The 24,824-nt window shown below is 40.2% G+C and overlaps 1 protein-coding gene and 1 long non-coding RNA gene across 2 annotated transcripts in view; one reads left to right on the top strand and one right to left on the bottom strand.

The window, feature by feature from the left end:
- Positions 1-22,802, top strand: part of SMPD3 (sphingomyelin phosphodiesterase 3) — a 63,145-nt gene extending 40,343 nt beyond the window's left edge. Inside the window, exons 3-8 of the mRNA XM_075161062.1 lie at positions 56-131; positions 6,961-7,116; positions 10,403-10,492; positions 11,337-11,400; positions 16,756-16,918; positions 17,592-22,802. Coding sequence (XP_075017163.1) covers positions 56-131; positions 6,961-7,116; positions 10,403-10,492; positions 11,337-11,400; positions 16,756-16,918; positions 17,592-17,693 — 651 coding nt within the window. The 3' untranslated portion in view covers positions 17,694-22,802. The remainder of the gene's footprint in view (positions 1-55; positions 132-6,960; positions 7,117-10,402; positions 10,493-11,336; positions 11,401-16,755; positions 16,919-17,591) is intronic.
- Positions 1-24,824, bottom strand: part of LOC142087173 (uncharacterized) — a 34,580-nt gene that overhangs the window by 3,814 nt on the left and 5,942 nt on the right. Inside the window, exons 2-4 of the long non-coding RNA XR_012675353.1 lie at positions 11,650-11,754; positions 10,314-10,465; positions 4,647-4,696 (exon numbers count right to left, since the gene is read on the bottom strand). This is a non-coding gene — a long non-coding RNA (uncharacterized LOC142087173). The remainder of the gene's footprint in view (positions 1-4,646; positions 4,697-10,313; positions 10,466-11,649; positions 11,755-24,824) is intronic.

Below are 24,824 nucleotides of genomic sequence, written 5' to 3'. Positions count from 1 at the left end.
GGAGTTGTACGAGCTCTTCCATTAATCACCTTTTTATTTCTTCCTTCCTTTCCAGGTGCAAGTGGGAAGTACACCTCAGGACCAAAGAATTGTGGGATACATCTCCTGCACTCACTTGCAAGCTATTGCAGGTACTGTCCTAATTTGCATATCTTAGTTCTTCACTATTTCTAGGCCTGTGGTGTGGTATTGTGCAAAAGTAGCAAGCATTGCTCCTCCAGTATTTCTGACAAAGTGCAGTGTGCATTGCAAATAGGCTTTTCTTGGAATTTTCACTGAATTATCTTAAAAAAGAATGAGATGTTCTTTAATAACAGCTTTCTGTGTCTGTGAGAAATGCGGACTCCACTCCTTCCCCACTGTAGCTCTATCAGGTTGTGGTGGAGCCTGTTCCTCCTCAACCATCTTATTGACCTTTTATGACCATTTTTTATGATAGTATGTCATCACTTAGCTCTCCTTTTAATATTAATATTCAGAACAAGACTGAGGTAGATGGGTGGCCTTACCCCCATTTTACAACCCAAGTCCAGAAAGCAAGGGGAAGAAAAGTTAGCAACTTCGGGTCATTTTATTCCATTTTTAGTGTTCTGATGCATACATTTTGAAATCAAGATGCTTCTCCATTTTAGCTGTTCACCTGAACACTCATCAATTAAAATTGACAAATACCTGGAATTCTTGGAGATGTCTATGGAAAATTTTCCATGTATGTCTCCTATCTTCTGCATCAAATGGGCAGTTCAATACTTAGAGTAGGTGTAGTAATAAAGTAAAAGCCAAATCCACAAACCTTTACTTTGTGTAAGATCAGAGTTTCATTTAGCCAGAGGGGTGGATATCCTTAGTTTTACTTGATGCAATTGCAATTCTTGTGCTCCTGAGAGCTGGAGAGCACAACATAGCCCTCCTAGACTGCTTGAAGACAGCATGTACGCTGCAGACTGAGGCAAGACAGTAAAGTATTATAAATGGTAGAACTTTGAACCTATGCGCTACAGCATGTCTAGGTTAACCCAGTCCAGCAGCTAGCATTCTACTTTGTCAGCACTGCAGTTGCAGAGAGACAGACTTGGGAACAAAACTGCCAGTCCCTGAAGTACATTAGAGAGACTGGATAGTTCTAAAGAAGATTAATGAATTTTTCAGCTACATTTTAACAATGTAACGTCCTTCTCTGGTTTTCTATTTTTAACTCTGGAATTATGGTAATGTACTGTGAGATTGCTGTTGTGGAGCTGGTATTTGTTGCTATTCTAGTTTAGGTTATAAACTTCCATTTTTAGTCCTGTCCTTTTTTACTACCTAGTCATGTATTCTCAGTTAGTCTTTGAAAACCACATTGTGAAATCCCTAAAATATTAAAGAGGAAGAGGGGACAGGGAAGAAGAATGAGGAAGTAATGTTCTATTTCCAAAGTCAGCCTAAAGCTTCTTCAAGGGTAAAACGCAACCTTTCATTTTCCTACTTATGTTCTTGCTTCATGTTTTTAGGCGTATCTGGTTCAAACTACATTCAAATAGAGCAGACAATGATTTAAGAGTCTAACTCTCCTTTGATGTGTCATATTAGTTTATGTAATGAAATGGAAAACTAAAGTTCATAAGTTTGGCAGAGCTGTGCTTTCTGATTTGTATCATCTGATTCATAACATTTCACACATTTAAAAAATTATGCAAAAACCAGTTCAACGATATAAAGATGTGGTATCTATAAAAACAAGCACTGTTTAAAAGGTTAAATCATCTTGTCATGGCTGAGTGCAATTTGGCTTCCCTTCTAGGACACATGAACTTACATTTGGCAGTTCTGATACTTATATGAGTATAAAATGAAGGGATCCAACTGCTTATGGTCAGGGACGAACTACTGATGCTTTTTTCAAGAAATGTGCTGGCTCAACTCTGTTCTGAGCAATGACTATTTTTTCAGACCTGACATTCACCTTTTTCAATAAAGCTTTAGAATTAGATGTAGCTTATCCTCTCAATTCTCTACCTATTACTGAATGGTGCTGTGAAGCAGCTTGTCATTTCCACTGTGGAAATAGCTGCATTTCAGTGACAAATGAAGGGATCCTTTAATGAGACTTGAATGTAATTATTTTCCAAGGGGCTGTTAAGTTTACATGGTTCTTTTATGTTTTTCAATTAGTCAGATTAATGTTCTGGACAGGTTTTGCTGCCTGGAATCCACCCACCTCCCAAGTCACTTTGGGTTATGCCTTTCAGACACCCCACCAAGCCATCAAAACAGAGTAAACCTCAAGCTATTCCAGCCCAGGTCCAGATGATGTCGCATGCTGGATGCTATCTCATAACCTCGTTCACCTCCCTGTTTTGCATTTAGTGTGTGAATCTAGTCATTAGCAGTACAGGTACTGGCAACTCATGCTTCTCTAGCACCGGTTTCAAGTCCCACAAGCCTACACACGGCTTAAGCAGAACTTGGCTCAGGACTGAGATCCCTCAGCGTTTGAAATTCTAACTGTGCAATCAGGAGTAACTTCAGTGCTAAGCATCCTCAGGCAGTGATTTCACATATGTTTCTGTAACAGCAAAGCTGGCGTATCCACACCATGGCAGCCTGCCCCTGCCCCCTCCTCTCAATTGTGCTAACACAGCCGTTGTAGGCTGTGTTGCACTTGACTGGGGACGTGACCTAGCTGAAAAGTAACGCAGCAGAATAAAAGGGTTTTTTTGTTGTTTTGGTTTTTTGGGTGGTTTGGTTTTATTTTGTTTTCTCAGCCTACCCTGGATTAAGTATGTTGCAAGTGTAGGGGTCTGCTTAAGCTGCTTCACAGTCAGGTGTGACACGGCCTGTCTCATGGCTAAACTGAAGCCTTTGGTTGTGACTCGGGAACAATTTTTCCTTTTGACAAGGCTTTACATCCTACACTTTATAAGCTTTTTTTGCTCATCTTCCCCAGGTTCCCTGCCAATATATCCCATAGCGCTTACCAGTGCTGAGAACTCTGGTTTTAAAAACCTCCACTGGATCTTTTAATTTCCTCTGACTAGGCCTGTCAGCTGCTTTGTTCAGCCACCATAGTGGTCCTTCTAACGTCTTTCAGAGTAGGACAAAACAGTCTTCCTCAGGAAGTGTATGGTTCTAACTAAAGTCAGGATTTTACTTAACCATTTCCAAAGTGAATGGAAAGGGCAAGTATGATTACCCTATAATGAACAAAGGTTAAGTATTTATTTATGCTGACTGAGGTTTCCCACACAACCCTTTCATCCTTCCACAAAATTTGAAGCTGAAGGGAATTTGCAAAGAATTCGGAAATGAATTGGCAGGAACCAGTCACAACACAATTATTTGCATTTTTCCAGGCCAGTTACTGAGGAAAAGAGTGTAGAGCAATTAGCACAAATCTGTATTCTCTGATTAATCTCTGGTGGCAGTCAATCAGATCAGTGATTCTATCTGAATGTTAGAGCTGAAGGCTGGAAGAAGGAGAAGTTGAGTGTTAGGAGTTACTACCTAGTTCTCTTCTGTTAATATTTACTGATGCTATTTCATTTCAGCAGCAGTTTCTGAAATGTCTGCTCCCCTGATTGTTCTGGATTCAGGTTTGGCTTCTCCTCTATTTAGGTGTCTGATTAGTTCAGTTCTCTTCATCTCCAAAGCTATTGATCATTGGGAGCTGGTAAGACTGAGTCTCACTAGTAACTTTTGCATACAGATACATGCAGTACCTGCTGTGTAGCTGCAGTAAGCTGGATACCGTTAGTTTAATATTAATCTCAGAAAACAGTTATATTCAAGTTGCATTAGAGGATCCCATCTTTTGTCATGGAAATGTAGCTGACTTCATTGCACAGGCTCCACGTAGCGTACTGAAGTGCAATTACTTCTATGACCTCTAGTGGGGATAATCAGAGATGCCAGACTATCACAACTCCACACTTTTTCTAAAAAGAAGTGAAAGTCATCTGTTTCTAGAGTTCTAAGGCTACCATTTTTCTGTAGGGCCCTGAGATTATCTGGTGTACAGTGCTGCTACAAAGGCTCAGCATTCTTACCGAGGGAGATGTTATGTCACTATGTAGTTAATGCCTTTTTAATAATAGCAATGCACGTTACCAGACACTTTTAACAAGATCCTCCTAAAATGTTTTTGCCTGTCTGTCTTTTGTTTTTCTCAAGAGTTTTTTCTGTTTTGGAGAATTTTACTTTTGTGTGTTTTTACCGTTTAAGTGGGTTTGCTACATTCTTCACGCTGGTCTGTGACAGGTTGCTGCCTGAGTTTTATGCCCATATGGCAATGGCTGCATTATTTTATCACTCATCCTAGTGAAGCCGTGCTAGATGGATAATCCACAGAAAATGCAAAAAACCCTTGACAGTTCAGGGATATAAAAGCCAGTCTTAGACAGTTAAGCAATTTATATAATTGGGACTTTGTGGGGAGCAAGATGTTACTGCATTCTTGTCAACAAGCACCATGCTTAAAAGTTATGTTATGAGGAAACAAAGGCAGGCCAGAAGAAAGGAGAGGAGATAGGATAGAAAGATTCAGATGCTGCAAAAGGAGGACAGTTCATGAATTTGAATAAGCTTCACCAGGAATGACAAAGCTGGGACTGTTCAGCTTCGGGAGGAGAAGGCTCAGGAAGGATCTTACCAAAGTGTGTAAATACCTGTTGGGAGGGTGTAAGGAAGATGGAGGCAGACTCTCCTCAGTGGGGCCCTGTGACAGGACGAGAGGCAATGGCACAAATTGAAATGCAAGAAATGCCATTTAAACAAAGGAAAATGTTTTTTATCGCAAGGGTGACTAAGCACTGAACAGGTTACCCAGAGGTTACGGAGCCTCCAACCATGGAGATATTCAAAGCCTGACTGGGCACGGTCCTGAACAACCTGCAGTAGGTGACCCTGCTTGAGCCGAGGGGTTGGACTAGATGATCTCCAGAGGTCCCTTTCAAGCTCATGCTTTCTGTGAATCTATAATTTCGTCTGTATCTTTGGTTAGCTAGAATGTATATGTTAGTCACGCACACCTTTTGTGGTTAGTGTCACCTGCTCGAGGCTGTGTTTATTCCAAGTGACCTATTTCTTGTGCTTTTGTCTAGCTATGTCTTCACTGTAGGGCTTTCTTGTAGCAAGGGGTTTTCCCAAGAATACATTGGTCTGGATTTGTGTCAAGCTGCGTGATTATGGTACTATGTGAACTTGAGGTACAAGTAACTAGAAACTGTAGGGTAGGTTAGGAAATAGATCCAGGAAGCAATTGTACCTGCTTTTATATTACAGCCCAACTGGTAAAGATTTGTTGGGAATAACACGAGTGGAAGAAAAAAAATCAGTTTATTTGCTGTTGGAATTACCAGTCTGAAGAGATGAGTCAGTGTCAGAACCTACTTAAAGCTCTCTCCTTCCCTGGTCATGTTCTTTTCACTACTTCTTTTCATTATTTAGGATTATATCAAATCATGCTTGGTTGAACATTTGTTTCAGTTTGTATTTAACTGTTGTTTTAATGACACCCACCCACCTCCCACCAAGATGTTCTTGAAAATCCAACCCTTCACAGGTCAATAGTGGTAGGAAAATGAAGTCCTAACGCCTAAAGTTTGTCCGTATGCTAACGCAGTTACAGTGTGCTGTGGAGTTCACATTTCAGAAGTCTATAAAAGCGTGCTGGTGACAGCTGCAGTTGAGACGAGTGATTAACAAGCTGTGAGGATGTAGACTTAAATATTCACTATCTCCATAGTGGCCACTGAAAGCAGCTTTGGACATACATAACTGATGTTTCTAGTTGTGTTTTACACCTTTTCAATAGGTAGCAGGAAGTAGTAAATTAGGTTAAAATAAAATTGTAGTCAGATTAAGTCATTTTGGGTTTGTTGCTTTTCCTTCCGATTGTGGAATTTGAAAACAAATCTTTTATTTTGAAGAAAAGTAATGTTGTTCTAACTTGACATATCAAGTCTGAAACAAGCAAAATTATAACTGTTATCTATAGGTACAGTGAAAACAAAAGGAAAGGAAAGACAATATGGTAAACAATTATTTTTAGAATGTGTCTCTTCCTGCTCCTTTCCCCACATCAAGCTTTTGCTGTAACCATTTTAAGAGAGCCAGTAATTTTTTTTTTTTTTTTTAGACTTCATCTCACATGTTAATGTGCTTGAAATTAAGTGTGGTTCGTTGCTGTAATTAAGGAGCTGTTTTATGTGTCAGATGGTTTCACAAACAAAAAATATTTGGCAACCAATCAATCTCAACCCTTTCATATCACTCCTATAAAACAGGGGCACATCCTTAGCACATGCAGCCTAGTGTAACTTCCCTGCAACTGGTGAAAAGGATCTGGCTCTTTATTTCTGAAGTACTGTCTAACTAAACCTGTATCTACACATACCTTCAAAAATATGAAAAAATACTTCCAGTTTAGGCATTCTTACTTGACCACAAATAGAACCCTTCCTCGGATGGACTACTACAGTATGACTAAGTTGAATTTACCATTGAAGTATATTTACTAATAACACTTCAAAGTTAAACTTTTCATTTATAAAAATCAGAAAGCAAAGCAAAGAAAGATCAAGTGGTTTATCCCAGAACATGCTGTCCAGTTTTGTCTGAAGTAGGATTTTAACTCTGAACTGATTATAAATGTAGTGCATCAGATCATCCTCCACCTCATCATCATTTTGGCTGGCTGTCTGCAGCGCAGATGCCTTGTCTTCTTATTTCTCCAGACGTGCGTAGCATGATTGATTCCAGAAGGAGATATTTAAATCATCAAAAAGCATGGTTCCTAATGAACTTCATAATGGGCTAAGCACTATGTACTCAGTATATTATTAACCCCACCATTTTTTATCTTAGACCCTTTTTCTCAAGATGTCTAGCAATAGCTTAGCAACTAATATGTGGGTGAGTAACATGCTAAAAGGAGGTCTTATTTCTTGTTTTGGTGATTTGTTTGTTTGTTTGCCACAGGAGATACTACTGTTCGATGTGAGCAACTGGATATGCTTCAAGATTGGCTGTCTGAATTCAGAAAATCTACCTCCTCCTCCAGTACAGCCAATCCAGAGGAGCTGGTGGCTTTTGATGTCATCTGTGGAGATCTCAACTTTGATAACTGCTCCTCTGGTAAGACAGGGTTTTCCTTTTTCTGGTGTCTACCTATTCCAAAAAGGAACAGGAAAGTTCTTGATTCCTGTGAGTTGTGACTGGCTTTTGCAAGGAGAGGCTTAATTGCTACAGATACTTCTCAAGGTACTAGCCTTGAGATGAGCCAAGGAGAGTAGCTCACACTTATGAGCTCTGCTGAGTTGTTAAGTAAGATGTTTTTTAAGGCACAAAGGGCAATAATTTGTGACTTGCGGTAGCAATAATGAGGACAGATCCAGTGGTTTAGCTTTACTTGGATTAGGTAGACACCTGTAGTTCTAGAATGTTAGTTACTAATGAAAGACGTGTGTTACGAGATTTTTGTAGAGACAAAGTAGTAAATTCATGCAGTTAAAAATAATTTGATAGTGCATATACACAGACACAGAAGATTAATGCTGCAGAGAGAACTAAACATTGCTCAATCAGTCTTGGAAAAAAGTGACTGATGCTGTGTACTTCTGTTTTTTTTTTAATTTTAATAAATTTTTAATCCTTTTTTTGTTTCCTATATTTGGATGCTGAGGGTACTAGAAAAAGAACTCCACAAAATCATAATTAATGGGTGGTGAGTTCACAGAGATGGTAGCCTTTTCCAAACAATTATGCTCTGATAACAGTTAAATTGCAAACATAGAGTGCAGAGCATCGTGTTTGTGTATCCTCTCTGCCTTCCTGCTCGGTACAGCTCAAGCATCCAGCAGAGCGCCTTGCTGGCTTTATACGATGGCAATCGACTCTGCTGGTTTGGAGCTGGCAAACGGTCAGCAGTGCCCAGGGCCAGCGTCCTGCAAAGCTGATGGGCTAAAGGGCCTTTTGTGTGACTGGGCCAAAACTGAAGTACTGAGATACAAAGAGCACAAGGCAGGAACGGTGAGGGGGGTTCATCAGAGGGATTTCATCTGTGCTGGGTTACCAGGGAGACATGCAGTGTACAGGTAAGCTCAGGCTGCAGCATTCAAAGTGGGATTCAGCAATTCAGACCAGAGTTTGTGGATTAATAGGGGACCCAGCGTGACTTCTGTAGTCTTCATAAGAAGCCTAGGTGGCTGAGGCTGAGAGCAACAACTGTACCAAAAACAATTTTAGGAAACAAAAAGCAAGCATTGTCTGATCTCAAAAATAACTAGTATTCTCTAATCTCATGGCTTGTATCAGACACTTGCAATGGAAGATTTTAGCAAAGTTGGAGAAACATTTAATTGGGCAGAAAAGACCATCAACCCAAAACACAGCCCTTCTGTTCTTTGTTCCTAGCTCATATGTACAAAAAATAAATGAGTCTCAACTGTATGATCCAAAGTAACGTCAGAATGGTCAGAGAAGGTGCTGGCAAGTGCTCTGACTGGTAGAAGAATCCATTGTGCTCTGTGGAGGTGAACAGTAAGTGGTAATGGCTACAGAATACTGTAGTTAAACAAACACGTATTAGGATAAAATATAATGGTAGCACTGGTAGCGAGTTTTTAGGGAAGGAAGGAAGAAATGTGGTCAATAACAGGTCTTCAGCTAGCCAGGCTGCTCCACAGACCGGCTGAGGAGGCAACTGCAGCAGTCCCGATGAAGGGAAACAGAAGCTGGGGGATACAAATGGACACATCTGCTGTGATGTGACTGTTTCGCTTGCAATACTGTTGGATGGACGGAGTGGCCTGGAGGCAGAGATGTCCATCAAGGAAATAAACAATCTATCTATCTATCTGCTGCATACCAAAGGGGAGACTGCCCAGTCAGATTGCAAATGGAGAGAGAGTGGGGCTGTGCAGCACGAGGACAGAGAGACAGGAGTGACGCTGTGAGGCAGAACATATGGTCAGTATTCTCTACCTGAGAAGTTCTGGCACTCTAACCGAGATCTTGCACAAGAAGTGCAGAGCATAATTAATGCTGTTGTGACCTATTTGCTTTTGCAAATAATAGTTGTAAATATCGCAACCACTACTAAAGAGGATTGAAAAGTAGGCTATAAAAAAACTTTTTTTTTTTTGCTATCTCTGCAGCTTATTTACATCTCCCTCCCCTTTAAAATTCACTCGGCATGGAAACTGAAATTAAGCTGGCTATTTCATTTTTTGTTTTTAGATTGCTTTCTTTCCTTATGCACTAAGCAAGATAATGCAATGTTTTAAAGTTTTCTCCTTCATTTTTACATTACTCATTGTTTTAGGGACATTTGTTAGCATTGCAGAGAATTGAACATTTGAAGATTTTTTTTTTTTTAAAAAACAATAATGAGCTTCCTGTAATTCTGTATATGATTTTCTGTATTCTTTCCCACTCCACAGACTGATATTAATTATGTAATTAAGTAATTAATGTTTCAGTGAATATCAAGCTTCTATTCTTAGATGTATTGACAGTACAGTTTTCAAAGATCTCCAGGCCCATAAGTGACCTTACGCTTATGACAAATTTTCTGCAACTCAGTTTTCCCCTCCAGCTTTACAGAACATGATGACAACATTCATACAGTGAATTCACACTTAGTGGGAACATTATTAGAAAGTTACTTACTGTCAGGTTGCTTTGGACTGACTTGTGTGAAAGTCTATTATGTTTTTAAACCTTTTAGCATAAGATAAAAAGCCTTCCAGGCAGATGGGTTAAGTTTGTCTCATCAGCTGTGACTTGTCACTATCAGTGCCACAGTTGCAAATTAATCATGACAAAATTGTAATCTATCTTAGGTCATGCTGATTATGTTTAGAATGGCTTTAATGCTTCAGATAATATCCCAAGCAAATTATCAATTGTCTGTCCTTTCTCTTATCTACTATAGCTTGGAAAACATTCAGTGAATTCTTCTGAAGCATGTAAAGCACGAGCTTTTATCTTCAGACTTACTGAGATGCATATATATGCCCACCAACAGCCATTTACATTGTGCAGTCAGCCCAATTCTCTGTGATCTACCTCAACAAAAGTTTTGTACTGGTGTAAGCAATGCAATGTCAATGGCAGGGTAAGGAAATATGTTGGAAAACCTTCAGTTCAGTTTACAGCTAGAAATTACCAAAAAATGTCTTTCATAGAAAGACTTCGTAGGAAAGCACTGTTATTAGCGAGCATTTGTTGGAATTTCTAATCAAGACAAGATATTGCTGTGCAGTAAAGCTATTACTGAACTGGTTCAAATCCACCCTATGTATGTATACCGAGTAGGAAGGAGGACTTGCCTTTTCTGTTGTGGCAGAACACACAGTTATCCACCAGTTTACAACACGTAGCTGATGTGCCTTTTCTTGGGCTTGTTCTTTTCCTGCAGAGGACAAGCTGGAGCAACAGCATTCTCTGTTTACACACTACAAAGACCCATGTCGAATTGGTCCTGGGGAGGATAAACCATGGGCAATCGGTAAGACCTTTTCTAGCTATTGTTGTATGAATGTTTACTTGTCTGTCACTCGCAGGACACCTGTAAGCAAGAGGTAGTTCAGCTAACTGGCAGTAAGAATTTGGTGGAGACCAAATATTTACAAGGGGTATTTCTGTAGCATATATTTTATAAATCTTAGCAGTGTCTTGTCGAATTGTAATACTTCAGTCCACATTCTAGAACTTATGCATCAAGCTACGTGCATGCCTTCCCACACCTATTCTACTTTTAAAATAATCTCTAGATTACTTGGGAGGAGGGGAAGCCAAATTATTGTTTCTGTACTTTCTGTGTGCAGTGAAAGCCTGCAGCTTTTGATCAGAATGTTCCATTTGGTGTTCTATAAATACTACGAGTGTAACAAAGCAATTCAGCAACACTACGAACTTGTAGGGTTTGTCTTATAAAAGATTTCATGGAACTCTGAGATACTCATACCTGGTGAAACTCAGTTGAATTTGGTGACGTTTTAGATCAAGGAATTAGACTTTCTCTAGAGGAGCAATTGTAACTGTGAAGATACTAAAGGTAGGAATGTGGAACTGTTTAATAACATGGCTTTACTCTGTTGTAGCAGAAAAACAAAAAAAACACAGAGATATTGGGGCTGAGAAACTGGAAGGGCGGAGGCAACGTTTTGAAAGGTGGCAGGCAGTAGGGAGGTCTGGAGAGAGGAGAAGTGAACACAAAGCGCTCTCAGTCAGAGCAGTCCCCTCTCCCCCACATGGATGCTGTCCTCGGACACCCGCGCCCCCGGAAGCTTCCCGAGAGGCAAGTCACAGGAGGTATGCTGGGACAGTCACATCTGCCTTTCTGTTCACAGGTACCTTGTTGGATCCTGAAGGATTATACGATGAAGAAGTGTGTACTCCAGATAACCTACAGAAGTATGCAATTCCTAATCCTCCCTCGTGCTTTAGACAATTCCTTACAAAGCCAGTTCACTGCTTGCTATTTAACATTTCACAAATTGAGGGTGTTTTATGGACTGTAAAAAAGAAAAACAAACAACAACATAATTTTTTACTCAGGGGTGCTTGGGAAAGAGGAAACAAAGGGCTGCTTCTCTAAGTCTAATAGAATTGGCTTCCAGGGGTGAAAAGATGAGAGCAACTGCGGTCAGTGTTTGGTCCTACCTGGACAGGCCCGCAGGACAAGAAATGCCGAGCACTACCGAAAAGGGTACATGGACAGCTTGTCTGAAAGTCTTTCTGCAGGCAGCCAGTTCCGTGGTCACAGCACTGTAAAAGACGGCAACAAAAGGAAATGTAGTTTTCCTCAAATAAAAAACCCATGAAGTTTAAAACACCACCCTCAACCAACAACTAATTACACATTCTAGAAAGCTTGCAGAATTCGATACACCTAAAAAAGCAAGCTCACAAACGCAGAGAGGAATTAAATAGCACATCAGACACAACTAGGAATATGGCTTAATATCTATCAGTGATACTAGTGCAGCATTACTTTTAAGGAGTGTTGGATATTGAGAAACAGGTATCTTTGGTTTGAGCTAGTGGACTTACAAGAAATACAAAAAAACTTAATTTGCAGAAGTCTTAAGATAAATTTATTGAATACCTGTTAAATAATATGCCAGTGGAGAGAGATTAATAAGCTTTGTACATTTTAGAGCAGCACTTAATGAATGTGATAATCCTTTTTGCACCTTCTCTACCTTGAAGGCTAGTTTAATGGACTAAATATGTTATTATCATGACATGATGTTCTAGCTGTTCATTACCAAAATATATTAAAGAGGTAAAGTTATTTGAATTATTGAGTCTGTGCAGATGCTTCAGTTAACCCACATAATGGAAATGGTACGTTATACAGGTACATTTTATGTTGGCATTTTTACTTACTAAGTACAGTACGTTGCATGGTATAGATGGGCACTTAGTTGAATGTATTAGGTGAGGCTACCCCTTGAAGTCTTCTTTGTATCAGTTTTCAACAAAGAAATGGAATTCTAGACATAAGGTCTGGGTTTAGTTTATATTCAAAATAAGGATTTGTTACCGCAAGTCACGCTTTGTGCATTCAAGAGCCTGCAAAATTTCCAGGCATTTCTATTCACGTGTTGAAAACATCAATTTGGTACATGTGAAAGGGATTTCTGGAAAGCAAAAGTAAGGTAATTTGGCGCTACAATCAAGTTTGCAAATGCAAATCTGTAGGTGGGTGTGACATTCTATTTTATGGTTCCAACAGCAGACTTGGTGCTCTTTTAAAAAAAAAAAAACAAAAACAAAAACAACCCCACCCCCAAAAAACCCCACCACAAAACACAACACCCGGTGTTTTCAAGCGGCCTGTGAGACAATCTGCCACCAAATTACTTTTGGGGTATTTTGTTTTATTCCCTGAAGAGTTACTTGTATTCAGCAATTAAGTTCCACTGACAAATACGTGACTGATAGATAAAGAGCCATCAAACGATCAGTAAAGATTTAAGAGTATTACTTCCGCTACCTACAGCACCTCAGTATGAGATAACTGGAAAATATTCCTGAGTGTTGGTAACAGAATATACGTAAGACTTTTTGCCTACTATATGTGGCTTTCAGTTTTCTGATTCTCTTAAACTGATGAAAAAACTCTCTGTTAGGCTGGAATTTCCACTAGCTTTTTATGCAGATCTAAAGGAAAACATTATGTAGACATGCTTATATATTAGAGAAACCATCACTTCCATGAGAGGTCCAGAGAGCCTGTCCTCCCATCTCTGCAAGGGACTGGTAAACATAAAAATTGCCAATAAGTTCAGTAAAATCTAAAGCTATTAATGGAATCTGGGCTTTAAAGACATTTAAATGTTAAATAGCACAGCAGCTGTGAAGCACTGTCTAGCTAACAAGTATTCATATACACAGCAAAACGGTACAGCCTAAAATTGATCTGTTCTCAAATTTTTCAATAATAAACCTTGATCAAGCTTTACAGACATTTAAAACAGACATTTAAATTGGCAATGTAAGCTATCCAGAGAATTACTTCTTCAGCAGCACTCTATTTATAAATAGAATTAAGTAGTTCACATTACTAAACTAATTAGGCCATAAAAGCAGCAGAACAACTAGTTCTTAAATCTCTCTTTCATGTTAAGAACAGCATGCATAAAACACCAGACTAGAAGAACATACTTGGTACAAATAATGAGCAAGCCATTTATAATTATAGAACAATTAATAAGCTAGATGGAACAATCTGGGCCCTGCCACAGCGCTGCAAGTCGCACAAGCTTCTGCTCAGAAAGGCTTCATGAAACACGCACAAATAATCTCATCTCACAAAGATGACTGTCACCTTCAAGCAAAGCACTGGAATAAGCCCATTTTCATCTCTAAACCCTGAACAGAGTCTGGCACAGGAGAGCACGTTACAGCACAGAAACAAGATTTAAATGCAGATTTTTCCAGTCTCTCCTGCTGGACAGTGGCTCACAATTCTGGGTGACAGGCTCCACCACCGGTAGGAAGTCTTCCTTAACTCAGGTGCTTCTCGCCTGAAAGACAGCTGGTCCCTCGAGCTTTATGATGAGGGAGTAAGTTTTGCTTTATGGTTCCCTTACGTATACTGCTCTTCGTGCTCCTTTGTTCACTGAGCTACGGTCAGCACTACGACAAACCATCAGCCAGAGAGCTGCGTGACAGAATTTTCACATTTACTTAAACTTTGGAGTTATTTGGGACTGAAAATCTTTCAAGGAAAAAATAAAGTTCCAATTACTTTTTATCCTCCCTTTCTTTGTGTCCTATTAATTAAGACAATTATTCTGACAAAATTCAGGTTTAGTTGTGCAACTCAATCATACTTAGTGATGTTTAACTGTTAGCACAGCATAGCCAGATGTCCAGTACTTGTGTCTACTTCCTGTAGAGACAAACAGCAAACTATTGCATACAAAGCGGTACCAGTTTTAGTCAGCAGCAGATGCATGCACATTTACACTTCGTTTTCCTCAGGTATTTGAAATTAACATTTCCCTTCTGTGAGCAGTTGTGCAGGTTAAGTAAATACCCAGCATTCACAGACTTTTAAAAGGACATAATTGAAGCTAAAACAAATTCATCTTTTAAATTAATGCAAATAAGATTTTTTTTTGCAGTAGTACTGCAGCGCTAATCAGCAGTTTCTTCTACTTTGTTACTTAATTAGCTTTTCCAAATACAAATATGATTTTTGAAAGAGGTCAGTCCCATCAAAGAGCTTGCTTTCTTGAACCTAGAAAAAGCATTTCAGGAGGTGAATCACTTGCAGTAGCTCTTTGTAGAATCAGCTTGCAAATGGGGTGCGGACAGTAAGCTAATTTGACACGAGTTACTAGATGACAATCTAAAACTGAACAAGACATAAAAGGAAGCTTACTTTCATGATCTGGCTACAATAAACTCCTAAGAACCTTCAATACCTCACTAAGTCCAAAGGGGGGTTTAGAAAAGTTCTGACTGAGTAACTATATGACCAGAATTTTGTAATTGTTATCTTTCGAAGGCACATCAAGTCCTTCTTGTATGTGTCAGCTGACCCAAACTTATAGATTATAACGCTACTGAGACGTAATCAACTGTAGCAAGTGCTGTGTCCTCTCTGCCACCATTCAGATCCTTCCAAAGAGACAAAATTTGACAAAGAAACCATTTGAATCTCAAACATTAAAACACATCACGGAAGTCTGTGTTTGTCTCTTGTTTTTCCTTCATTCTGTACTCTCACGTGCATGCATTAAAAAAATTCCTAAACTCAACCCCATAAAACACATCCAAAGTCAAATCTTAAAAATAGAGTGATCAAAAATATCTTATTTTTTTCCAAGGTGAAATTAAAGGCTTTGTACCTGCTAGGACCCAAGTTCATGGCTCAGTGTTTCTCCTGCGACAGTTGATGATGTAGCTTAATGGCGTAATCAACTCTTACAAGGGAAACCACAGAACCTTGAGCTCAGGTTTTGGCAGGTAAGTAAAGAATAATGATTTTCAAGGAGGTGGTTTTGAAAGTAGTTTGTGTTTTGAGCCAGATGATAGCAAAACCACAACCTAATCTGTCCCTCTCTGCATGCACAGTTTTCATGTAAAATGGCTGCAACTGTACTTGATATTAACTGTCTGCGTAATGCCCTACACATGCAGTTACCGTGTGCAACTCCTGCTTTTGCATGCCTAGTTGTGTCTGTTGTCTTCAGCGCTCCTTTGCTAGGCCTTTTAAATAGAATACAAGACAGTAAACCAAGTTTCCTTTTTAAATCCAATACAACAGCAAAACAATACAGAACAGCACAGCAGCATAGAATTGTTGTAAAAATAGAGCAACAGGGACCTTGGTGGATTATCTGAGCCAAAGTCACGTTCAAAGCAGGGCTAAATTCGAAGTTAGATCAAGTTGTTGGGGCCTTAATAGCCTTCTGTATAAAACCTACTGTTAAGGTTTAAGCACCCAAACTAAAAATTTTAATGGGAGAGCTGCAGCTTATTTGCCTGAATTCAAGACTGGTACCTAGAAAACTGATTCTTAATTTTGACTGCTTCTGTATATGGTCTTGGGCTGGGTAATCTCTGTGCAAGATGGGGGCAGTACTCACACACCCGCTGAGTAAGTCCATCGCTGTAGAAGAGTTTGAAGAGCGTCATATACAGCAATCAAATAAATAAGGCTGTCATTACTAGTGAAGTAAGAGCTTGGGGTCCAAGACACAGTAATCTGATGCTGAGGCTTGCTCAAAACCAACTACCACATACCCATGCTCCTGAAAACCATTCCTCATCCATACCCCATCGGTAAAGCTGGTTGTCTTAATTTTGGAAGGAGTTGCTCTGATCAGAATGGAGAGGTTTCTATCAAGGTGCTCAGGTTTGTTCTAAAGTAATCCATGAAACAGTTTCCTCCTCTGCTAGATTCGGCAACACTGGAAATCAACGGAGGGGCTGTGGGCTGCAATGCACTACAGATAGCAGGCAGGCAAGGTCTTCCTCTCAGATGTTTGTTCTCCTGGCTACAAGGGTAGCTCCACCAGTACAGCACTGGTGATGCCACACCTGCCACGAGGCTTTAAGAGCACTGTCAGCAGTTAGCACAGCCTTATACTAGAAAACACATTTGGAAGAAGATGTGCTTTACAAGTTTAACAGTCCTTTTGGACAGGCATCACCCTTACTGGGGATTTGGAGAGAATCTAGGGTAATGCACGAAGGGACAGAATGAGCAAACATTTAAAGCACTTGTTTTGTTTTTTAATGAAATAGGGTGCTGGAAAGTGAAGAAGGAAGGAAAGGATACTTAGTCTATCCCACCAGCAAGAACCACAGTTCCAGTCAAAAGGGGAGGAAGGCATCACTGAAAGGAAACGGGAGGAGGATTGACTATATGCTCTATACAGAAGAAGGTCTCTACCTGGAATGGAAAGTGGTGAGTTTCAGAGTTGACAAAAAGATGGCTCTGCAGCCCGTAATGCTTGGGTTCAAATTCACACTCCAAGGAGAACGTGCTGCTTTGCCATCTTCTACTTTTGCATGCAAGTACTGAGTTTGTAAGCCTATTACATAAACAAATTTAGGATGAGGGATTCTGGTAGTAACACTGGTAGATATGCTGCTTTTCATAAACAAGCAAAAACCCTTGTTTCCATTCCTTAAACTTTCGCCAGACTAAATGTTTTGGCTTGACGCTTTCCATGCCAGCAGTCTGAATATTTTTTAGTCTTTTCAGGGTCTGGATGTTCTTTTATTATGCCTATGAAAACCTACCTAAGTTACAAGTCTATGATACGCAGGCAGAAGTTGACATGGGCTAACCAGAATGAGAACTTGTAGTGCACTGTCTGCTTCCTCGTGTTGGACCTTGCCTAATACCGAATTCCATGACGAAAATGAGAAACTAGTTCCCACTTATTTACCGTACCCCATTGCAGTTGCTGCAGAAGAGCAGGCGATAGAGCAGTTCAGCATAGCTTAGCGCATGATACCTCAACCTCTCTGTGCTCTGTTTGCATGCACACTGTGGACACAGCAGGAGTCCTGGTTGTGGTATAACAGATCAGTTTTCCAATTCCTTCCTTCTTACTTTTGTTTTCCTTCTGCAGGAAGTGGAAGAGTTCAGCTTTATTACCCAGTTAGCAGGCTTGACAGACCACCTACCCGTAGCAATGCGTCTCATGGTGTCTACAGGAGAAGATGACCCTTAAAACTGACCAGCTTTGAGAGATTAGAAGAGGGAAACGTTAACGATACTAAGAAAATATCAGAGAATAAGAACGAACTATTCTGGTGCCACGTTAGGGAAGATGACCAGACCTGACCCGGGCTACTCCCAGAACGTACCACCAATGGCGGATACACAAAGGGAAGACATGGAAGGGGTTGTGGCCAAAAGCCACTGTCACAAGTTGCTCAGGCAACAGGGCAGGCCTGTACTACAATGCTTTCACTGTGGACTGAACGGAACCAAGATGGAAGTCCTAATTCCTTCTGAACCAGTGCCATTCTTACTAAAACATGTTTTTATACTAATATATAGCACAATTTAGTTTGTAATTAGTCTGTGAGTTAGTGCTGCTCAATGGTTTTTTGCATCATTTCTTTGTATAACTAAGAAGCTAAAGCTTTTTTTCTTTTTTTAGCCTGTTAAAGTTATAGTAGCGTGCTTGCATCAGTAGCATGCGCCCGCACTGCATGCCACTCTGAGATAAAATAGTAAGATACCATGGGGAATATCAGAACGGAAGTGAGTTCAAAAATCAGATACCAGCCAAAGCAAGGCATTTGGGGACTGGCAAACCCTTCTGTCATTACCTTAAAACAAACAAACAAAAACTCTATTCAGTTTGCAGACCAGCATCTTCTTGCCCGATTTAAGGATACTTAAAAGATTTGGAATTAAGACTTTAAGAACACAGTTCTACCCTTATTCCAACTGTGTTCCCACTGAAATTACAAAGTGTTTTGTCTGAATAATGACTCCAGAATTGGGCCTTTAGCTTTCTAAGTGCAACTTAGTCCCTTAAGAAGAAATATAGTTCCCTTGTAATGTCTTTTCTTTCTTTCCCATACGCAGGGCAGTTCTGAATTATGGTATGGGATGATATGTATGTTACAGTAGAGTGAATAGATTCCTGTAGTACCACTGGTAACACCAGAGCCAACATTCTGCCTTAGCTAGAAAGAGTAAGTGGGAAATAGCTTGTAAAATGCATGCTAGATATAGAGTTAAAATAAACGTAAGTGACATTTTGGGAGAAAAAGTGTAGAACAGTGTACGATTGATAAGGCAGGACAACCTAACAATTTTCCAAAGGAATCAGTACACTTAAAGGGAAAGTGTAGCATGGCTAGCTACTAGAGAACAGACCTGTCACTCTCAGCCTTGGGTAACTACTTCCTATGCGCAGAGAGTTTGTTTGTGTCTGTGAGACAATTCTCCACTCGTTATGCACTCACAGACTTTAACAGGGGTCTTGCCATCTAATTTATGTGTTCTTTCCACTGCAGCTTTTTAAATGTGGGGTTCCCCTCTGCCATCTTATCCCCATGACCTGACCTACCCAGCCTTTGTAACTTTAACAAAAATAATGAAAAGCTGAGAATCAGGTCCGTAACGAGACTTGGCATTTTTTTAGGAATTTAAATTCAGAAGGGTTTGTGTTGCTGGGAGAACTATGAGATCCCTTGCGTTTTAACAGATACTTAGCTTCTTCTGCCTACTTCCTGTTCAATTTTAGTGTTATGTCCTCTTACATTACAAATTCCCTGTATTGAAAAGAGAAGAGTTAATCTAGTACTTACACTTACTGCATTAAGTAAACTGTTTTAGTTACACTGGCCACAAACTCCTGAAGATGCTCTTGTTTTGGTTTAGTTTACACCTGCTAGGAATCAGCTTGAGCTAAATCAGAATAGATTTAAATTAGAAATCCCGGTCCGCACAGCCTCTGGTACTGGCTTAATTAGCTACAGTAAACAACAGAACTTTTACTTAGATCAGCCGGATTTTGCAAGTAGAGAAACTCATAAAGTGCTGGACTCACAGCATTGGCTAATTCCAAGTAGGTAGTAGACCACTCCTCACCCTCTCCCACTGCACCTGGTCTTGACATGTTTTATGCCTCATTTTCCAGTCCTGGTGTCCCTTCAGCAGAGACTGCCTCTTAAAAGCGTACTGTGCCAAACCATGGGGTAGTCTGCAAGTGTAACCCATGGGATCTCAAAAATGAAACCAGACTCAATTCCCCTTTTTGATAAAATTAGGAATTCAAGTTTACAGCATCAGAGACTTTAGCGTACTATCCCAGTGCACCACCAGTTTCCCACTTTGTATGTTTCTCTTTATACAGAGGGTGCACGTATGTGCAATGTGTTTTTCTGGTTTCTTATCTCTCCACCCAATTCAGAAAAACTTGTACCTGAAACAATGCTTTTAATCCTATTTTCTACCTTGCTAGTATTTTATTAACCTTTTTAAAAAAACCAAACAAACAGTATCAGTAGCAATTTCTGTGCTGTCCAGCAGCTATTTCTCAGTAGTAAGATTAAATATAAGGTACAGTATTTTTAATAGCTTTCCTAATAATGTAAATCACAATTTGATATCAACTTCACAAAGTATCAGTTGCAGGAGTTGAATTTGACACTGTGTGGGATGTAATCATAGAACTACTGCCAAACAACATTACATTATTTACAGTAAAACTAACGTGGTCTAAATTACTTTTAAATTAGTTCTGTGGCTTTGTGCTGACTAAAAACCAGGCAATTTTGTCAACTTTTGAGATACGTTGAGAAATATTTTTTCAAATTTGAGGTAAACTGTTCTAGATTTTGATGTTCTTAGTTTCTCAGTGATCAAGAAATGGATAGTTGTAAAATGTTCTCTTTAAACAATACACATACATTTAATCAGTCTAGGTAGTTCTGACTAATTTACTGTCTTAAGGATCTAACTTTGCAAGAGAGTGATGCTGGGAGGTACAGCATTGTGGCACCACTGTACAGATGCTCCTTGGTTTTTTGCATTGATCCTGTGCCTTCTGATGCCTTGGTACGCCTGCAGGAGTCAGAGAGCATACCTGCCGGTAAACTGTCAAGGACAGGCTTTCCTTTCTGGAAGGGTAACGTCCTGAGAAAAGTGAGTTTTGTCTACACCACTACTACTACAGTTCCGTATACTATCTCACAGAGAATCATTCAGACAACACCTGTACTGGCAGGATATCAATCATTACAAGCCTTAGACAGATTCTATGTAATAGAATGTTTGCATTTTAAAACAAAAGGGGGGGTTAGGGGTGGGAGGCAAAGCAGACCATGCCCGGGAAATGAAACCCTGGATAGCTTTTTCAGAACTCAATCCACTTTGCTTAAGAATAGCATGACCCAATTTATTAGTAGGATGTTACTTATAAGAAATTTGAGTTAAGCTTGCTCTGCTATGCTTACCCCACTTCGTACAGGAATTTCAGGTATCTTCAAGAAGTGAGTGATAACGCTATTCTTGGTTTAATAACTGCCACTCAACAGGGATACTGCAGATGAAGTGTCATCTATTTTTATAAAAGCTAGATAACATCTTCTGTTTCTCATGTCCAATTTGCATTTTACAACAGCACTTCTAGAACAAGTGAAAAAAAGACACAAACGAGGACAGCTGAAAACTAAGAACTTCCAGAATTTTCAAGCATGTCAGGTCCTTACAAAGCTGGTACCTTTAGATGACTTCAGAAACACAACCTTCAGAACGCAGCCTCTCAGGCACATTCAGATCCAGTCAATCTGCGCACTGTTGATCTGAGGGATGTGTGATCCACCTGCTTTGCACCACAGCTCAGCCACTGAGGACCAGGGTAGTAACGCCTAGTGGGCAGCTTCATGCTACGTGAAGAAGTGTTTACTATAACTAATTCAAGTGGTGGCCAGTTAGTTTTACTCCATCACAAACTGGATGCTTAATAGAAGCTGTCTAAAGCAACCAAACAAACTGTACCACAGACTGGCTCCAAGAGAGGCCTGCAGCCCGCTGAGGCATGGTCTGCTGTAGAGAAACCCTTGAGAAACTGTCTTGTATAACGAGTTTACCTCTCTTGTACTAGTATTATGACAAGGTTTTGTCCCAGAAGCACTCTTGGCTAGTCTGGCTAGACCCTCAGTCCTACTTGTTGGGTAAGACAGTAAGATTTAAGGAACTTACAATTCCAATAAAGAATTTTTTTTAAAATGGCCTTTGTTTGGTGATCCAGACTAAGCAGATCTGACTGTCCCCAGTTTGGTCTCTGAGCCACCCTGGGATCACACAGCAGCACACCAGTGTCAGCACATATCATCAGTTTGGAAATGAAGCATTTTTACCTCCTCCTGGCACTATAGGATGAGAACAGAAATACAATTCAAGCACTTGAAAAACTCCCAGTTTTATCATCCGTTACAATGAGGGTCAAATTGTTACTGAAGGTCTCATTTTTCCATGCCATCTTGTTTTAAATACAATCTTGATGCTTTTAAAGACTTGTATTATTGCTAAGGTTTAGAAATCCTATAATAAGAATAACCTTTTTTATTTCAATGATTTTTCGGTATTGTATCCTTCTGGAACCTAATGTTTTTATATGGTAAGCACACACCTTCTGACATTTTGTTATAAATGTATTAAAAAAATAAAAATTTAAATACTTTCATTGGTTTCTTTGCCTGCAAGAAAACCACAATCTCAGACCTGATAAAAAGAAGGTATTTTGAACAACAGGGAGGGTTTTTTGTCTTTTATTGGTGCTGAAAGGAATAACTGGTTGATGCAAACGATAATAAAATTTCAAGGCTCAAACGATTCTGTGCAGTCCACTTTTTCTGTTTTTGTGATGTGGAGTCTGACGTCACTAACAGAAACCTGACTCTTAAGATGCAGTCTGGTGGGTGGGTCAAGTATGGTCTCACAGTGGTATGCCTGTTCTAGTGAATCTGCGGAAAATAAAGGGCGAAAGAAATGACTGCTTTTAACTGGCCCTCCACCTTGGCCTCTACTGCTCAAACATCCCCCTGCGCAGACACACCCTGCTCAAGGTGTGCAACCTTCACGCAAGCATTCACAGTGCCTGCTGGAGGCCGCAAACCTGAACCCCGCACCTCACGCCAAGTCCACGGTTTAAGTACAAGGATATCCACTCCACACTGCATTCTGCTAGGATTTAACGTAAGACCACTTCACAAGAACAATTTCGTATTGTGCAGTTGACGTATCTTGACGTCTCAACAGCTATCTAAGCCCTGAATCGAGAGCAGGTTTTTATCTACATACTGCCCAGTCAAAGTTATCTAAAAACAAAACAAAAAACCCCCCATGTACACACGTCCTTAAGAAATCCAATGATTTAACAATGTCAAGGGAGAAGAATCCATTTTACTGGTTCAGTCTTTCTGAACAGTCCTCAAGTCCTTTACAAAAGGCAGTAGGGAACCCCACCTCAAAGACTTTACTTTTTCCACAAGCAGAAAGGAGGAAATCAGTGGAATGCAAGTGATTAAGGAAGAGCACAGCGCGCAGGTTTCTGTCATTAGCTCAGGAAGGAACCACTCCATCTTGTGAGACAGGATGTTGGAGATGGATCTCTGCTGCTTTCTCCACTGCTGTACAGGTGATTTTTGTCTGCATTCTGATGCTGCCATAGCGTTATACTTTGACAGACTTCATTTTCCAGTGGTGGATTCCTAGTATGTGCCTCTCCTGCAATACCTAATCTATTTTTCCATCGTTGCACTATTATGTGAACAGCTCATGAGTGGGTTCCCCTCTATTAAGTGCTATAGAATGACAAGGTAAAACACAATCATTTCTTGGACAATTTGCATCTTCCAGACATTTAACTAAGAAGAACAAGTACAGAAAATGGTAACTCCTTCCTGCTCCCTCTGCGCCAGGAGTTGCAGTGTCGTTTATTATGAACTTGTGCCCACAGCTGCCTGTCAGTCAGCACTGTAACTGCAATGCCATCTGCCTCTTTGGCTATTGTACAGATTCTCTTGGCAAAGCACCTATTAAAATACAAACCTCCCTATCCCATGGATATTCCTGCTCAGACTGCTGCGGAAACCGTTGTTATTCTAGCCCTTTTCTTCGACTACTTAATACTTTGATGTACCAATTCTCCTTCTTGCAGCAAATTCAAGCTGCTTGTCTACATTTTCATGGCCTTTCAAAAGACATGCTCTTACCCTCTACCGTTGTTTTTGACCAATCCAGATACTGCATTTACCACTCCTAAATCTGTCAGCCCTTCATATTTTCTTCCATACTTTCCCTGACATTTAGGGAAGGCTCCAAGCAGCCATTTATGAAATCAGTGAGCAGGGCTTGCTAGGAAGACTGGCAGGAAAAGAACAATCCTCTTTCTCATCTTTTACATAAGGGCACATTTAACAACTGTTCCTTACGACCATTAAGCGTGGACAGGAAGAAATATGCATTAATCGCAGGTAAGATTAGAAGAAAATGGGAGAAGAAAAAAAATATCTGAGGATAGTTACACATTGGGTCTGGATACCCAAGATCATCATGGAATCTCTGTCAACATTTAATCTGGGCCACATATTCATTGCCTTTCCCTCCTCCCCGACCCCCCAAAAACCCCTTTATAGGTCTGACGAACATTTTGTACTATTGCAAATCATGCAAGCTACTGAGGTTGTGCTCAGCCCTATACACAGCGCAGTGCTCATGCTGATACCATTGCCTCTCACACTGGTAGAGGCTTTTCCAACCTGTGAACCCAATTCATCTGACTTCACCGTTTGTAACGTCCTCTCACCCTCCTGTCTGATTCACTGACTCTCTGGGGCAGAAGACCGTGTCACTGTCCTGTCTTTTATACAGCACCCAGCACTACATTGCCAAGGAAAACGATTCCTAGGTACCAAGAACCATCTAAACAGTAAACAGAAATTGAAAGAGGGGATTAACTGTAGTAGAAAAATGCTACAGTCTTCCTGTGTGCTTTAAGGGATGAGATAATTGAATATAATCCCATAAAATAAAGGAACATTTACCCCATGTTCCAATTAACATACTAGCTTTCAGCTAGCTTTCCTGTCAGTAAATGGCATAATTTCTAGAAACCAGCACCTGCTTACACTGTTCCTCCGGAAATGTCCATAAGCTGATGCCTCACCTTCCCTCACTTCCCACATGGGCATCTCATACGCACCCACACACGCCTGCACAGTTTGCACCACTGCCAAGCCCTCTCTTTCCCTTTCATAAGTAAACCTTTGATGCCTCCAAAGCCAAACCCAGCAGAACAACTCCAAACTGCTTCAAGTGCCACAGTACAGTTGGT

The sequence above is a fragment of the Calonectris borealis genome, chromosome 12, assembly GCF_964195595.1.
Source record: "Calonectris borealis chromosome 12, bCalBor7.hap1.2, whole genome shotgun sequence".
Lineage (NCBI taxonomy): Eukaryota > Metazoa > Chordata > Aves > Procellariiformes > Procellariidae > Calonectris > Calonectris borealis.
The sequence above is the reverse complement of the archived record's forward strand: the minus strand, read 5'-3'. Positions and strand labels throughout refer to the sequence as shown.